Below are 16,278 nucleotides of genomic sequence, written 5' to 3'. Positions count from 1 at the left end.
ACGGTTGGCTGTCTCGGTCTCACTGCTTGTGGCCAAGACTGCTTGAGTAGCCGAGCTGCCTTGGCTGAATTGCTTCTTGGTTTGTGCTGTGTTGGTGATGGTGGTGGGCGGGCTTTTCCGGCCAACCCGAACAAGATGGACAGGTATCTACTCTACTGTAGACTAGGGCTGACGTTGGATGGTCCCATTGTGGTTGTGGTTGTGCACACCCTCTCCCTGTTTTGTTCTCCACCTACACAACTCCACCCTCCCCCCCCCCCTGCTTGCCAGCCTTCATTCCTTCTTCCCTCCGGAGTCGCTTGGTCGCGTTCCAATTTCAATTTACGCCCATATGAGACACGCGGCAGCCAAGATCGTCTAATTTCGTAGTCGAACATTTCTCGATAGGCTAGACTAACTAGCTAGACACTGGCGTTGCAATTTCCTTCACTCACACTCAGCCATCCTTCAGATATCGAAATAACGGCCCCCAACTTGCGATGCATCTGGCCCCCAATCATCGCACGATACTTTCTGCAGCCGATAGGGATAGGGACCCTTTTCTTCTTCGGGTAGTCCGACCGATAATTGGTCTATTGCCAGGAGTGTGTGTGGCAATCCTGCAGGGTTAACCGTCTACGTTGGATTTTATCCGGCCGCGCTTGCATAAAATGACTCCGAATCAGTTCTTAAAATCCATGCCTTCGAAATCACACCTTCTCTTACCTGTCTAGTTTCCTGCGTCTTAGACAGGTCGTGACGAGTTCCCAAAATGGCCAGGAACAGCGATGTTGAACATTCGATCGAGCTGCGTGCTCCAACGAACCGGGATTCTGGCACGCCAAGTAAGGCTACTTTCAGCAACGATGCTTACGAGCTGGCCAGGGTCGGAAAGAAGGAGGTGTTGAAGGTAACCAACACGCGTGTTTACCCCGAGATTTTACTCCCATCAGCCGCTGAGATCTACCCTTGCTAGCGACGATTTGGTCTGACGAGTACCGTCGGGTTTGCCTGCAGCTTGATGCTGACTTGGGAAGCGGTTATAATGTATGCGATATTTTCTTATTATTTGATTTTCTTTTTCTTTAACCCCTCCTCCCGGTTCCCCACTCCCCCCCTTGCTTTTTATCCCGTCAAATCTGTACATGCTAATAGGATAAATAGGAACATTGGCTTGGGACTCACCAAGTAAGGCCAGCCACGGAATGAACTTGCCTCTGAAAGAAAAATGTCTGTTAACCTTCGTGCAGTGGTGGTCCCGCCGGTCTGGTGTATGGCTTTCTTGGAGTATGGGCAGGCATCATTTCCGTGTTCATTTCGATGGGGGAACTAGCCAGTATGATGCCTTCGGTATGTGTCCGACACTTGCTGCAGCTGAGAATGAGCCTAATTTCTCACCACAGGCGGGCGGACAATATCATTGGGTGAGCATCTTGGCCCCCAGGTCGGCCAGGAAGTTTCTCAGTCATGTCACTGGTATGTGTGCAACTCCATGTGCCGAATATGCGAACCGCGGTCGGAATTGGCTAACGCAAAGGAAAATTCCAGGCTCGGTCTGCATCATTGCGTGGACGGCTGCCCCCACAGCCGCCATCTACCTGGCCGCCAGTGTTCTGCAGAGCACCATTGCCATGAACATCCCCAGCTATGACCCCAAAGGATGGCACATCACGCTGATCATGTGGGCGATTTTGCTCGTCTGCACAGTTCTGAATACTTGGCTGGGGATGATCTTACCGGTCATTGAAGTGCTTATTCTTCTTGTCCATGTGCTTGGCTTCTTCGCCGTCTTGGTTCCGCTGGTCTATTTGGGGCCCAAGGCTGATCCGCGATCGATCTTTACTGTATCCTTCGATTACGGTGGCTGGGGTGATCTCACCTTGGCTACTTTTATCGGATTAAAGGGCACTGTAGCTGCATTTGTTGGTAAGGCAGACTTCCCGCGTCTAATCGACTGCAACATAATGGACTGACTCAGTTTTGTTCACTAGGCACGGATGGCGCTGTTCATGTAAGTGTTTCCTTCTCGGTGTTTAACCGCTGTCCGAGTCAGTCACTAACTCAACTCCTTGCAGATGGCCGAAGAAGTCGCCAACAGCAGCCGGGTCGTTCCCCGCTCCATGCTGTTGGCCCTCATGATCAACGGTGCAACTGGCTTTGCCATTCTGATTGCCTTCCTCTTCACCGCTGGAGACCTGCTGAAGATTGTGGAATCCAGTGCCTCGTACCCCTTCATGTACATGCTGGCGAGCTCGACCGGCAGTAAGGGCGCCGCCGTGGTTCTCTCCAGTATGATGGCCATTCTGCAAGCGTGCGCAGGACTCGCGGGGATTTCTTCCGGCAGTCGGATGCTGTGGTCATTCTCCCGCGAGCAGGCCATTCCCGGCTGGCGCTGGGTGCGACAGGTATGTGATGGACCTAACCTCCATGTTGTTTTTGTTGGGAAGATTCTAATTGCGATCGGTCATATCTACAGGTGAACCAACGGACTCTTGTGCCCTTCCACAGCACGTTGGTGGTGGTTGTCGCGGCCGGTCTGCTCAGCCTGATTAACATCGGGTCGGCAGTGGTGCTGAACATCATCTTGTCGCTGGTGCTGGAGGCCTTCTTTGCCTCATACATGATCTCTCTAACTCTCCTGCTCTATCGTAGATTGCGCGGCGACCTTACCGAGCCGGGTCAAGGCGGCGGTGTCCTCAACTGGGGGCCCTTCCGGGTCAAAGGGTGGTTGGGCACGGCAAATAACATTTTTGCCATTGCCTACTCGATCATCATGATGTTCTTCGGCTGCTGGCCACCGGAGAACCACCCTGCCCCGAAGAATATTAACTACAGCATTGTCATCTTCGCGGGAGTTACCCTCATCAGTATCATCTACTATGTGGGATGGGCGCGGAAGCACTACCAGGGTCCGCTAGCCGAGCTTTAGTTGGGATGCTTTTTACTAACTAAACAGCTCGGGAAATGGCGCAATTCCCTACTTGATCAGGGACTTTTTCCCTACGGTAGTGTCGCCCTAAAATAGTCTACTTTATACTACTTTTTTAATCTAAAAGAAGGAATTCATTTAGTCCGTCCACTCCGTGACAGGGTAACATCGGCTTTCGGCTACTAAATTAGTTAATTAACTGGTAGTTTAGTGAGGTTAACTAATTTATTTTCCCTTCACTATCTATTAGTCAAGTGTGTCAAATACTTTTCTTTCTTTCTTGCTTTCTTTTCTTGTTGTTCCCCTCGATCCCGCGCGCCCCTCAATTTCCCCGTTTCAAATCGATCATCCATCCATCAATCCTTCCCCAAGTCCAGTCCAAGTCCAGTCCAAGTCCAGTCCAGTCCAGCCAGCCCTCTATCTCCCCATCTCCCCCCATCATGACCAAGTCGCAGTTCGAAGTCCGGGAAATCCACACCAAGGAGGAATATGCTCGTCTAGTCGATGTCCTCTGGTCAGCCAACTTCAACCCTTACAAGTGAGTGAGCGCAATTACCACCACACATTCCTTTCCATCCTTCCTTCTTCCTTCTTCCTTCATTAGTTCCTTCCCATCCTCCCATCCTCCTATCCTCTCCTCTCCGCACAGTAGTATTCAAACTAATTTGCCCGGTCGCACCACCACCAAACAGCCCAGTATTCACCGCCGTCCACCCCGTAAGCGGCCATACCGCAGAAGACCGCGTAAAAGACAAAGCCCTCGACACGGAAATCCGCTGGGCCGCGCACGAGAAGAATCCTGCCTCCCATCTCATCTATGTGATCGATACCGAGACCGGTCGCGTGGCCGGTGGCTGCGAATGGCTCATTTTCCACAAGAACCCCTTTCCTAATGGCCCTCAACCCTTATCGTGTACGTGGTACCCGGAGGGCTCCGAACGCGCCGAGTATGCTAGTCGCATGCTCAGTCAGGCCTTTTTTCCGAGAATGTGTTGGTTGCAGAGGCCTCATGCTGGTATATTCTTTCCCCCTTTATTCTGTGTTATCTTCTTTTTTATTTTCTAAGGGGACTAATTTATCGATGATGCGTATAGGTGTAAATGCTATGGGCGTTCACCCCGATTACCGCCGTCGAGGCGTAGGACGCCTTCTCATGCAATGGGGACATGAGAGGATTGACCCCTTGGGATATGAGAGCTGGATCGAGGGCAGTCCCATCGGTCGCTGGTTGTATGAAGAGAGCGGATACAAGCGCGTCATCAGTCTGAATATCGACTTTGCGAAGAAGAACCCCAGTGATGAGTGGAACAGGTTGGTGCATGAATGTCAACCGCCCGCTATTCTTTTGCTGTGGCGCCCTCCGCGCGGCGAGTGGAATGATAAGGTGCCCCCGGGTCCCTGGGCGGTTACCGAGAATACCTGGAAATAGGTTCGTCGTTCTGCCAGGAGTGTTTTGACTTAGATGTAGAATAGATGAGATGATGATGATTGATATGATGATGGAATTAGAGACTTCAGCTCATTGTGTTTTTTCTTGATTGTTGATACTCGGGACGTTCTGACGGCAAGGCCGTTTCCCCTCATGCAAATTAGGTTTCGCGTCCAACTCTCTCTGGTGTCCAGACCAGCCATCATGCGGTCATAGTGCACGCCTTAAAGCCAAAGTGCCTTTAGGTTGGATGTAACGACATGCTTGTCTGTTTCATGTCCATTCTTCAATTGGATGATGCGTGGGATTCCCTGCGGATAGCAAATGGCATGCAAAGCTTCCTTTCCGAACAGCTGACTCTCGTCGTGTAACAGCCATCAAAATCTGTCTAGCCAGCATCTCCGCAAACGGACGAGCTCTGAATATCTCACTCTTTCAGGCCACCCGTAGCTTCGAGTATATTACTCGCTCGTTGCATCAGTGGCATACAATCTCTGTCATCCATCTCTGCAGTTATAGTTATGAACCAAATGTCACATCAACAACATGCACACAGAGGAAACATTCGACTTCATCATAGTCGGAGCAGGCGTTGCGGGTAATACCCCCATAACAACCACACCCGTCCTCATTGACAAGCAACAGGCTGCGTCTTAGCAAGTCGAATCTCGCAAAGTCGTCCCGACTTACGCATCCTGCTCATTGAAGCAGGCATCGAGAAAGATGATCGGACATCTGCCGCAATGGGCTTCGTGGCAGGGTTCGACTCAGATCTCGAATGGAATCTTCGCTCGGTGCCGCAGGAGCGCGCTTTCGGAGGTGATACGGTTTGTTTGGCCTCTGGCAAGATTGTCGGAGGAGGGTCGGGGGTTAATTATCAGGTGTATACGCGGGGCCCGGCTGTTGATTAGTGAGTTCCCCTCGGGGAGTGGGGGTGATATTATGTTTCCGGAGATTGATGCTGATATGGGCCTGTTGGGACAGTGACCAATGGGCAGATTTAGTTCAAGACCGGAGATGGTCGTGGAATGGTCTTCTGCCATATTTTAAGCGGGTCGAGACATGGTACCCTTCTGTGGAGATGAAGAAGAGAGGTCTTCTCACGATTGATTCTCATGGAGATCGTGGACCGATCAAGGTAGCTATCGCACTTTACTGGCATGAGGAACCGTATTGATATTGTATAGGTCAGTCATGCGACGAATAGTGGCAAGCCACGCAATTATCCGTTGCGGGAGAAGAGTCGCAGATTTCACGAATTTCTCGGTCGCAAGCAGGCAGACGATATGAATAGTGGAGAGCAGCTGGGGTATTCGGAGGCTTTCAGTTCCTCCTATGCAGGACTGAGGAGCTTTGCGAGTAGCTACCCTTTGGGGAGCAATGTCACTCTCTGGACGAAAGCAACGGTGGAGAGACTCATCATGACCGGAAGGACTGCGGAAGGCGTCGTTGTTGCGCGAGCAGTGGGAGATCAGATTGAGCGTGTCCAGGTCAGGGCTCGAAAAGAAGTGATTCTGTCGGCAGGAGCATATGGATCACCCAAAATACTTTTACTCAGGTGGGTCAGCACTAGCTGCTTCTGAGAAGTGAGGAGCCTAATAACAGTACCAGCGGCATCGGCCCAGCAGCAGAGCTGAAGCGACACAACATCACCCCGGTCGCAGACCTCCCCGTGGGGAAGAACTATGCTGACCATCCGCATATATTCACTTACTGGACGATCGACGAGTGCAATGCTACCCTAGGTGACGGGGAAATGGAGACCGATCAAGTCCATTGGCTAGCGGGCTTGCCATACGATTGGATGTCCTTTGCGCCTGCAGACACGAAAACGCAAGAGATAGCCAAGAAAATACTGAGCCCAACTGAGCGAAGTCGGTACTTGGCTGACGGGAAGATGCAACTCGAAAATTTTATCGTGTATGCTGTTTCTCCAAGCCCGCAGAAGAAGGGACACTGCTAATCAAGTCAGCTACACCGCCGTCGACACGTCCGCTCGCAAGAAACCCCTCGAAGGCTGGCCCGGTAAGCGCGTCATCAGCCTCATGCACGTTCTCGTCGACTCGGTGTCACGGGGTACTCTCACGCTGCGCTCATCTGACCCTGCTGACGCACCCGTGCTCGATCCCAAACTCCTTGCGTCCCCGATTGACCGATCAGCGTTGTATGAGAATGTGCGGGAGACTGCGCGAGCCATCCAGGCCGTTGAGGGTCTCAATGCTGTTGAGTTCGGTGTGGATGATTTTCTCCGGGATAACTGGTCTAATGAGGCGATCGAGGTCCGGGCGAATCGGAGTGGTGGTAGCACCTATCACTACTCAGGGACTTGTGCGATGGGAGAAGTTGTGGACACTGAGTGTCGAGTCTATCAGGCTGAGCGACTGAGGGTTGTGGACTCGGGCATTATTCCGCTCCCGTTGGCGGCGCATTATCAGGCGCCTACATATGGTATTGCTGAACAGGTAGGTACTGATCATGATGGCATGGTGCTGCTGCTGATATATCGATTATAGGCCGCAGACATGATTCTTTCCGCAGTAGCTTGATCAACCCAGATCGCGCCTAATGCAGAATTGTGAATGACCAGAGAGACACGATACTCGAGACGGACTTTAGTCAAGTGCTGTTCTCGTAAGGCCCTTGCTTTCTACGATGTGCCCAAGAGTGGGTTACCATGGTGGATATAGGGTGTGCGCGACCGCAAACTGTAATGAAGGCAGATGGGACTAGAAATGAAGCGGGGAGAGAATAATAGTTGCGACCAATAAAAAAATAAAATCTAAGACTATCACTTCTGGTACGGAGTGTAGATGCAAAAGAAAAAAGAAACGACCGAGACGTGACTCGAACACGCAACCACTGCCACATCCACTACCGGAAGGCAGCGCGCTACCATTGCGCCACCCGGCCGTACTTGATATTTGTTCCAACTCCTTTTGCCTTATAACTAAGAGTTAAAGCTTCGTTTCGCAAGAGCTGCTTTACGGACAGGCCGGATTGATAGGCGGCGAATCTGTGTGTCAACCTTAGATTTTCCATCTTAGTTCGGTTGTGTAGCTTGTAAGGGGCGTTTATAATGTATTAAGTATGTAATGGAACTACTATTCGCGGGTAAAGAAGTTCGTGCTACTATGCCCATCTGGACCGTGGCAAGATATATATTCTTGGTCCAGTTTGCTCAACATAGTATTGCAGCTCGCAGAATGAGCAGACCAGTGATTGCACCTGCAAGCATCACGACACTGACCCTGTTTGCCACCATATAGCACTAGTAACTCACCAGTATACAGCTACAACTAAAATTTACGATCGAACATAAACCCTTTACATTGCAAGATAGCGTCAACATGCCGATCCACAGATTAAGTGACACAGTTAGACCAAGCATCGAGTCTGCAGGTAAGCTCCATTGGCCACCGAGGTAGAGCTACTTAAAACCGACACATCCAGTTCAAGATATAGAATCCTGCGTCCACTGGCAGCTGGCGATGCGCTGAATGCAAGTTAGATGCGAGCCACGGCGCTGTCGACCGGACGGCGACGCTAAGCGAACAGAAAGCTTAGCAACTAGCGCAATACCAAGTAGCTAATCTACCAAGGTTTCATTGGCCAATTTATCCGTCAAATCGCGACCCTGTCCGTGCTCAAAACAGGCTGGAATCGGAGTCACGACTCGTCCGCCTGACGTGAGATTTAAGTGGATGTTCAGCTTTCCTTTGTCTTGGGTGGAGCAAGAAATACCCCGTAGCCACACGCTACTGCAGCCAACAAACGACGTTGCCTCACGCAAGCTGCCATGTAATGGCTTCTGAGCCCCTGTAGTTGTGTAGTGCGACTTAGCAGTATATGGTGCCCTTAGTGACAGCCTTGTACCCCTCATTTAGGCTACCAGGATGCGCTAGCGACAGATACATATAAGCCGCAAGTGCTCCCCTCTGTCACCCATAATTTGACTACACCGTAAGCTCACCCACTGTACCATTATCATTCGGCCATCATGGCACCCACTATCCTCTTCGTCCCCGGTTTCTGGGAGGGCCCCAAAGTCTTCTCCCCCGTATGCGATCTCCTGCAGGCTGCCGGTTTGAAGACCGATGTCTGCACACTACCCAGCACAGGAACCACCTCGCCCGGGAACCCGACTATGGCCGATGATATAGCCGCCGTGCGCGACCATCTGACGAGCATCGTGCAGCGCGGAGAAGAGGTAATTCTCGTATTGCATTCAGCCGGTGGATTTCTCGGCAGCGCTGCCATGGAGGGCCTCAGCAAGTCGGCTGTTGGACAGGGTGGAGTCGTCAAGATTGTCTTCTTGACTGCAGCGGTTTTCCCCGAAGGCCACGAGCACGAGGATATGCCATTTGCTGTTGTCGAGGTTGGTTATCCCGTCTATTGTGTTTCTTGTTCCCATCATCTCGTGATTGTTGCCTCCGCATCTTTCCTTGGTCAAAAAATATCATGACTGACGGGCGTTTTGACAGGGAGGTGCGATGTACTGTGCCAAGCCCGAGGTGCTTCTTTTGGACGATGTCCCCGAGCCAGAGAAGGCAGAGTGGCTGGCTGAGCTTAAGCCCCAGCCGGCTGATGGTTGGAACGGCACGGTACCCTACGCGGGGTGGAAGGATGTGCCCAGTGTTTACCTCGTCTGCGAGGGAGATAACGCTCTTCCAGCGGGCCTGCAGGAGCAACTAGCGAACCTGGCCGGAAGCCAGATTGAGCGGTGCAGTGCTGGCCACATGCCACAGATAAGTCAGCCTTCGCGGGTGGCAGAGGTTATTCGTGCTGCAGCGGCGTCTACTTGAGGAGAGCAAAGATTAGTGCAAGAGGGCGATGGGGGATAAGATATATCGAGCAAAAGTGATATGGGGCACTCTATATCTGAAAGTGCAATATGATTATAAATGGGAGGGAAATGGTGTATAATGTGAACATTAATGAGCAACAAAGATACTATTGTACATTTATTCGGATTCATCCGACTCAATTCCTCGGCCATTAATGGCCAGTAGCTGGACATCACTGCATATCTGTGAGTCGAAAGAAGCCTTGGTTTGGGGTAAGCACTTACAAGACGAGGGTTGAATTGCCAGGAATAAACGGAGAAGCTCCCCTGGGAAACAAATCAGCGCGAATTCCAAACTTTGTCCATAGAATAGAACTTGCTTCTCGCCGTATCCATAGTGACTGTAGTACAAATGAAATGGTTAGTAGTGGACATGTTGAAAGAAGATAGCCATTGTGAATAACACGTACGGGCCGAAGGTAAGATATGCTCTTTCACCCAGACTCATTCCCAGGATACCGACATCCCATCCTAAAACTGATCAGCCTAACTTGCACGGATTACTGGGCATCGTCTGAATGACACACCTTTGATAACCTGGCCGACACCGACCTTGAAAGTAAAAGGAAATCCCCGTTTAATACTGCTATCGAATCTGCAGCAGAACAAACAATCATTAGTACTTAGAACAGCCCAGGCCATGCAAAGAAGGCTGAAACAAACGGCAAGCCGTGTCTTCCGGATGGATAGGAACATACCGACGCCCTCGATTCCTGGACCGTGCCGGGTCGTAAAGATAGCCGTGGTAATGCACAGTCACCATGTCACCTGGCTTTGGGTAATCCACCCCATTGCCCGGACGCAAAATGTCCTTGATGAAATCGATAAACCCCATATTTTTTGGACGCGCAGTCTGGCAGTCTCCTAATGAATTGTGGGGAAACAATGGGGATGTGGACGGGGCACGTCTCCCTGCCAGTAGGTCACATGACGCGTCGAGATTGTAGCGGAACGGAAAAAGTTAATGGTTTAAGCTTGCAGAACAAGCTAAGCTACATGATACGTAGTATATCTGCTTCACTGCTGTAGGATAGATGGACTTCATGGATAGAGAATTCACTAGATAGAATAACACAGCAAAGTACCAATTTCAGCTAGACTTGAAGCCAATTTTCATGAATTTTGACTTCAAAGCAGTAGTTGTAGTACGTTTATGCCTGAGGAATCAATACTTCACTGACAAGTGTGAATTTGTTTGACTGTATTCACGCCTTCTCACTAGTTGCCCTGAAACACATCCTGTCCTTCACTAAGCCAAAAATTCACATCTGCTAAGCATAACGAGGGATTTTTGCTATTGGATAAAAATATAACAAGGTTGCACAGCAATTCAATCAAAAGACGGCGCATCCTCCGCTGAATCTCAAGGAGGGAGTTAACCGTTGTTATTCCACTATCCTGACTGGAATTCGCCACAGAAGACAACGGCACTGTCTACCATCATGCACGGAGATATTGCTATCATTCATCGAGCTACGCCTGGAACCAAAGGGCAGGGCTGGACAGACTCGTCACTGTCATGCCGCTAGCGAAGGGCCCCCTTTTTATACCCCGATTTCCTCTCCAGGGACCAAGATGTTTCCTATCTCCTCCAGCACCGGCAGTAAGACACTTTGCTATCATATCAAGACATTACCATAGCAAGAGTGCATTGCAGAAAAGCCTCTCTGTCAATCAACATGCCTGCCTCACGCCCCAATAGACAGGGCAGGCCCAAGCCCTCTGAGCCTGATACAAGAAAACATGCAATGCGCGCCGGCACTAAACATGGGAAGATCTCCAACGAAAATGCAAGAGAGTCAGAGAAGGAGACGTGGACCGAGGCCAATAAGCACCTGCTGAACCAAGTGTCTGGTGTCAGCGATGAAAGTCCGATTGGTGAACGCTGGGCTGAAGGGTATTCATGTCCGCCCTATATGTCGGCTGATTCGGAGGCTTTCCTAAGTCCCGAAGAGATCACCGCCATGCCTCGTCCCACCTTCTACAGACAAGTATGGAGCAGGCCCAACTCTCTCGTGCGGCCAATGGAGCCCTTGACACCTGACGACAGCCCCGAGAATGAGGAATGTCCCCGGAGGCCCAAAGGGATATCTGCCAAGGACGACAAGAAGGATCCTGAACAACTCCGCCGGTCTTCCAGACAATCTACCACCGGCAATACCAGCTTAAGTTCCGACCTTGTGAGCTCCGCCATACCCAACTCACAGGGACACATCAAGAAGTATTCACGACACCAGAGACGTTCGGTTCCATACTCTCGACCTAGCCGTACCCCCAGACCGAGCCGTATCCATTCTCTGAATGCGTGGCTCAGTCGGATGCAGGCTTGCTTGAGTGAGGTAGACATTAAGGCTATCGACCAGCGAACGGACCGTGTTGGGCTTCGGGATTACAACCTTAGCCATGTCATTGTCAGCCACCGAACGCATCCAGTCGAAGAGACCAACTTTATCATGCTCGTTTGGAAAGATGTTGCGGGCCCAACTGCCGTCGATTGGCCGACCTTGCAAGTTACCCTCAAAGATCGGATGAGCAATGCGTACACCACGCAAAATACCCGCGGAAGCCGGAGGGCAGTTTACGGTGCACTCGTGGTGGGCCAGCTGGCCCAGTTCTATGTCTTTGTGGGAGAGGGTCCTGCTCAACTGAGCCTCTCGCTCTTTGAAGAGGGCAGAGAGACCCTAAACATCGAGCATGATGGGGACTTGGTCGATGGTCATCTGTCATCGATTGACAATGAATTCTCAGACGAAGTCTTTGATGACATTGCCAACGATCCGAGCTTGCCGATAGCGGCGGCTCGTTGTATTGATGATGTCTTCTTGCCTGAGACCTTGTCTTCGGGTGCGTTTGATCTGTTGCGGCAGCCCGAGATCGTGTCGGAAAGGCTATTCTCGGATGCCTCCGATGCAGGCTCCGGAGGTTCATTCGAAGCCTTCCTAAGGGAGGTCACAAGGCAATATGAGGAGAGCGAACATAACGACGAAGCAGACCAGGACGAACCTGGAGAACCCCAAGAAGATAAACAAGTCGACGAACATAAAGTACGTGAAGAAACCGGACGGAATCACGGAGCCGTATGCCAAGATGTGACCAACGCCATCGACGATGGATGGCTCGTCAGGAAAGCGCTCAAATACATCGGAGAAGGAGTGCTAGACAAAGCAATCAAGGCCGTATGTCTACCGGGAGAACAGACGGACACAGATACCGATGATGAGGAGGGCAAGTTTATCATGTCCAGTGCCTGCTGAAGTGGTTGGAGATTCCAACTCTGGTCATATGACTTCAAAGAAAAAGTCCACTGTTTTTACTGCAGAACTTCCGGACACTTTGTTGAAGATAGCTTGAAAATATGACTGTTGCTTACCATTGAAAAACCTGATGCCTTCGTAAAATGTCCATATTAGCTTGACTGTTACAGGGGGAGCTGAGGTAAGAATATTGTGAAGCTGACAGTGCAGCTGCCGGCTGGGACATATGCAGAGCTTATATACGCTCTCTAGCTTGCGCACGAACCCATGAGCAACGTAAATTATTGTGTGAATGTCTGTAGTAGCTTCTGCTTGGTTAAACATGGGCTGGGGCTGTAGAGTAATCTCCACTTCGGACAAATACTCGGAAGTTTGATTTATGGGTCCAGAGTGTCAAATTAAGTGACAGGTAAACTTATATGAATGTTGAAGCATTGTGCCACGAGTTGGAAGGCACATGCCCACATAGCAGACTATTCGACCACTATTCTGGCACATTAGCTCTTTTTGACCTCTATCCGTGAAGGCCAGATGAAACTAGCTTCCTAATACCTAGTTCCATATTTTTATGGGTAGTATTTAGGATCAATCCAGCTAACATTCTCAATGCAATTGATCTCCTCTTGTTGAAATGCTGGCTATGCAGGTGCTGCAGCTCCCAAATAGTATATAACAGTCTACAAGCTCGCGCGGTCAATCAACTCGAGAGTTTACTTCGGATGAACATGACCATCGCATCCGTGTACAATTTGCTAGTCGGCACAGAATGACCACCCGGGTGAATGAGCACTTTCTCTTCCTCAGCACCCGTGGTCGCATCAATCAGAGTGCGACTTCTTTTGTCGTACACAATATCATCGAATTGCCCATTTACATGGAGCATCGGCCCTGATATCTTTGGCATATAAAAGGCTTTGTATCGAAGGTTCAATGCAGCGAAACCACAGCAGCTGATTGAGAATTTGATAGGGTGGACTCCATCGAATGCCTTCGGGAATGGAATACCTCCATTTTCGACCTCGACTTTCTCGAAGACACTCTTCCTGCCCGGCTCAAGCATGCTTGTGATAAGTCCGGTCAAGAATCCCCCTTGAGAAAATCCAATGACCCCGGCAAAGGGCCCCTGCGAGCGCATAATATCACCAAGCTTTTGCAATCCATCGAGCAAGCCTGGAAATTCATCGTCGTCGTCAACCTTGTAGAACCATCCAAAACCTGGATCGGTCCCCGGTATATAGCGGGCCCAATCGGTTGGCTTGAGTCTCCAGGTGCCATCTGGGTATACGAGCTCTACGCCATCCGGATAATCGGGATGATAACCAGGGGCAGGCGCTACTGGAAAGGCTTCGATAAGGGCCTTCTCCAGGTCAAGTACTTCTGAGCGAAAGAACTCTCCGGTTTCAGTATAGCCTATCAACGTAGATTTATGATTAGTGGTGGTCATGGTATCTGGGTTTGCGGTTATTGTGGTACCATGAATCATAAGGATTTTGAGCTTAAATGTCTTTGCTCTTGTCATTATAGCGAATGTTTCAAGCGTAGCAAGGCCGTTTGAAGAGATATGGGGTGGTGTTAATTTCTTATGATGGTTTGGGTTTACGACGAGATTGGCATTCAGCGTCTTATTGATGACTAGATGCGGGGTACTTGCATGATACATGCACACGCGTCAACTAACAATATGAATGCCCAACGACACTGACTTTAATGCACAATTTGCAGTATCTAGAACTTTAGCCACACTGAGCGATGTGCGTCACTGTCTACAATAGTGAGCGTATGGGAAGATGAGCGCTTTCTTATCTCAACGTAATCAATTCCTTCGGACACGTTGCCAAAGTAACTATTCCTTATCAATTATCACCTACCGAAAGCTAGAACTATTATATTCCATCCAATCACTTGATGCCCACTGATAACGCTGTCCCGCAAAGTACGACCTACATTGATAGATCGAGTCGGCCTTCAGCTCTCTCTTGCTCTGGCCTCCTCAAGTGGATCATCCCATATATTGCCCGACGAAGACCTACAAAGTACTGGAACAGATGGTTACTGGCGAATAATTGAAGTGTTGTCTTTACTATTATAATATTAGTAAGCATCTCAATATCAGGATCCGGGAGAAATGGAAGACCGTAGTTAGACGTTTATAAGCTTGATAGAGCCAATTATCACAAACTAGCACTACATCTATATTAGCATACTTGCTTCTAGGGGAACCACTTCTCTGAGAACCTGCCTTATTTATATTCTGTAGATGTAGACCTGATTTATCCTCACATTTGGCTGAGTAACATGATGTCATATAGAGTTAGGGACAGACCCACAAAGATGATTTCATCGATTCAATGCATAACTAACCACTGCTTCTCCCATCCCTGCCTATTGAGATTGGACCGCAAACCGTATACAGTGTACTCATCAAACCTGGCGATACTCGAGAGTGAACAGCAGTTCCGGTCCAGCTATTACCGGGCAGGGATAAGAGTAACCATTTATTCTCAACAATCACCACCACAGCCCTCAAAATGTTAGGCAAAGTCGTCCTCGAAGAAGCCTACGAGCGACCAAATATGAAAGAAAAGTCCAACCATGAGGCTGGTCTCTACATCGCTCCCAATGACCGTCCCCGCTACATGCGTCAAATCAACGACATCAACCAAGAACGACTGAAACTAGCCGACGCACACGGCGTGGGATACACCATCATCTCTCTCACCGTTCCCGGCATCCAAGGGATCTTTGACAAGACCGAAGCTGAGCGAGTGGCCACTGAGACCAACAATTGGGCAGCGGAACAGATCAAAAACCATCGGGACCGTCTGGGGGCTTTCGCTTGCCTCTCAATGCATGATCCGGCTCAGGCCGCGAACGAACTGCGTCGGTGCGTCCAGGAACTAGGATTTCACGGCGCGCTGCTGTGTAGCTTTCAGCATGCAGGTCCAGATGGTGAGACGTACTTGTTTTACGACCAGCCAAAATATGATGTGTTCTGGAAAGCTCTAACAGAGCTGGACGTCCCGCTGTACATCCACCCTGCTGCTCCGACCGGGACCATCCTCGAGAAACTCTATGCCCAGCGACCTGCGCTTATCGGCCCGCCTCTATCATTTGCCAACGATGTCAGTCTCCATACGTTGGGAATCATCTCCAATGGAGTTTTTGATCGCTTTCCAAATCTTAAAATCATCATTGGTCATCTAGGAGAGCACATTCCCTTCGATTTCTGGCGGATTGACCATTGGTTCCGGGATGTGAAGAAACCAATAGCGGATGAGGAGGGCCGGGTCATGGCTCAGAAGAGCCTCTACCACTACTTTAAGCATAATATATGGCTTACGACTAGTGGTCACTTCTCTACTCCGACTTTGAAGTATGTGGTCAATGAGATTGGTGTTGACCGGGTGCTGTTTAGCGTCGACTACCCGTATGAAACGACGGAGAGTGGCTGTAACTGGTGGGATCATGACAAGGACGCTATTGTTGAGGCTGTGGGAGGTGTCGACAATTATTATGCTATTGGTCGGGAAAACGCGAAGAAATTGCTGAGGTTGGACAAGTTTCACGATAGTGATGCTCGATGAGGTAGCACCCATCTATCGGCTTAATGCGGCTCATTCGCAATTGTATGTGGTGCCTTGTGCTAAAACGTGAGGATAAAGTCAAAAGTTGGAATTCAAAGATCAGTTCGTAGTATATCATCAGGAAGTATTTAATATTATATAGTTTAGATGAGTCGAAAGCTCAAGAATCCATCACATTGCTGCATATAGTCCATTTACCACTTCACATACAAAGTCTTTGCGACGCTGTTCGTAAATCGGCCGAGTCAGTGAGTATCTGA

At 49.9% G+C, this 16,278-nt stretch overlaps 8 protein-coding genes and 1 non-coding gene across 9 annotated transcripts; 6 read left to right on the top strand and 3 right to left on the bottom strand.

Annotated features, from left to right (window-relative positions):
- Positions 1-689: 689 nt before the first annotated feature.
- On the top strand, positions 690-3,052 carry BDQ94DRAFT_140794 (choline transport protein). The gene is made up of 9 exons (XM_026765698.1): positions 690-889; positions 956-1,026; positions 1,144-1,167; positions 1,230-1,329; positions 1,383-1,455; positions 1,528-1,905; positions 1,971-1,990; positions 2,055-2,384; positions 2,456-3,052. Exons 1-9 carry the CDS (start codon positions 752-754, stop codon positions 2,906-2,908), a joined length of 1,587 nt encoding a protein of 528 aa, XP_026627743.1. The 5' UTR covers positions 690-751; the 3' UTR covers positions 2,909-3,052.
- A 223-nt stretch (positions 3,053-3,275) lies between these two features.
- BDQ94DRAFT_140788 (GNAT family N-acetyltransferase) lies at positions 3,276-5,009 on the top strand. The gene is made up of 3 exons (XM_026765697.1): positions 3,276-3,446; positions 3,601-3,923; positions 4,003-5,009. The coding sequence occupies exons 1-3, from the start codon at positions 3,349-3,351 to the stop codon at positions 4,335-4,337; spliced, it is 756 nt and encodes a 251-aa protein (XP_026627742.1). The 5' UTR covers positions 3,276-3,348; the 3' UTR covers positions 4,338-5,009.
- Positions 4,884-6,883, top strand: BDQ94DRAFT_169038 (GMC family oxidoreductase; the record flags this gene model as incomplete). Its single annotated transcript, XM_026771205.1, has 7 exons — positions 4,884-4,935; positions 4,983-5,247; positions 5,322-5,475; positions 5,525-5,895; positions 5,949-6,257; positions 6,310-6,799; positions 6,851-6,883. 7 exons carry the CDS (start codon positions 4,884-4,886, stop codon positions 6,881-6,883), a joined length of 1,674 nt encoding a protein of 557 aa, XP_026627741.1.
- A 283-nt stretch (positions 6,884-7,166) lies between these two features.
- On the bottom strand, positions 7,167-7,247 carry BDQ94DRAFT_t111. The gene has a single exon. It is a non-coding gene; the product is annotated as a tRNA-Arg (tRNA).
- A 1,087-nt stretch (positions 7,248-8,334) lies between these two features.
- Positions 8,335-9,139, top strand: BDQ94DRAFT_169037 (alpha/beta hydrolase; the record flags this gene model as incomplete). The annotated part of the gene is made up of 2 exons (XM_026771204.1): positions 8,335-8,712; positions 8,819-9,139. The coding sequence occupies 2 exons, from the start codon at positions 8,335-8,337 to the stop codon at positions 9,137-9,139; spliced, it is 699 nt and encodes a 232-aa protein (XP_026627740.1).
- A 79-nt stretch (positions 9,140-9,218) lies between these two features.
- On the bottom strand, positions 9,219-10,068 carry BDQ94DRAFT_14696 (FKBP-type peptidyl-prolyl cis-trans isomerase). The gene is made up of 6 exons (XM_026766926.1): positions 9,879-10,068; positions 9,708-9,775; positions 9,591-9,651; positions 9,501-9,521; positions 9,406-9,447; positions 9,219-9,356 (listed from the first exon to the last, which is right to left on the bottom strand). Exons 1-6 carry the CDS (start codon positions 10,013-10,015, stop codon positions 9,299-9,301), a joined length of 387 nt encoding a protein of 128 aa, XP_026627739.1. The 5' UTR covers positions 10,016-10,068; the 3' UTR covers positions 9,219-9,298.
- Positions 10,069-10,859: 791 nt separating this feature from the next.
- Positions 10,860-12,434, top strand: BDQ94DRAFT_169035 (uncharacterized protein; the record flags this gene model as incomplete). The annotated part of the gene is made up of 1 exon (XM_026771203.1): positions 10,860-12,434. One exon carries the CDS (start codon positions 10,860-10,862, stop codon positions 12,432-12,434), a length of 1,575 nt encoding a protein of 524 aa, XP_026627738.1.
- A 697-nt stretch (positions 12,435-13,131) lies between these two features.
- On the bottom strand, positions 13,132-13,953 carry BDQ94DRAFT_169034 (alpha/beta hydrolase; the record flags this gene model as incomplete). The annotated part of the gene is made up of 2 exons (XM_026771202.1): positions 13,132-13,844; positions 13,908-13,953. The coding sequence occupies 2 exons, from the start codon at positions 13,951-13,953 to the stop codon at positions 13,132-13,134; spliced, it is 759 nt and encodes a 252-aa protein (XP_026627737.1).
- A 996-nt stretch (positions 13,954-14,949) lies between these two features.
- Positions 14,950-16,089, top strand: BDQ94DRAFT_177565 (amidohydrolase family protein). Its single transcript, XM_026772938.1, has one exon. The coding sequence runs from the start codon at positions 14,963-14,965 to the stop codon at positions 16,016-16,018; it is 1,056 nt and encodes a 351-aa protein (XP_026627736.1). The 5' UTR covers positions 14,950-14,962; the 3' UTR covers positions 16,019-16,089.
- The last annotated feature ends 189 nt before the right edge of the window (positions 16,090-16,278 follow it).

The sequence above is a fragment of the Aspergillus welwitschiae genome (assembly GCF_003344945.1).
Source record: "Aspergillus welwitschiae strain CBS 139.54b unplaced genomic scaffold BDQ94scaffold_11, whole genome shotgun sequence".
Classification (NCBI taxonomy): domain Eukaryota; kingdom Fungi; phylum Ascomycota; class Eurotiomycetes; order Eurotiales; family Aspergillaceae; genus Aspergillus; species Aspergillus welwitschiae.
This window is presented reverse-complemented; position numbering and strand designations above follow the sequence as displayed.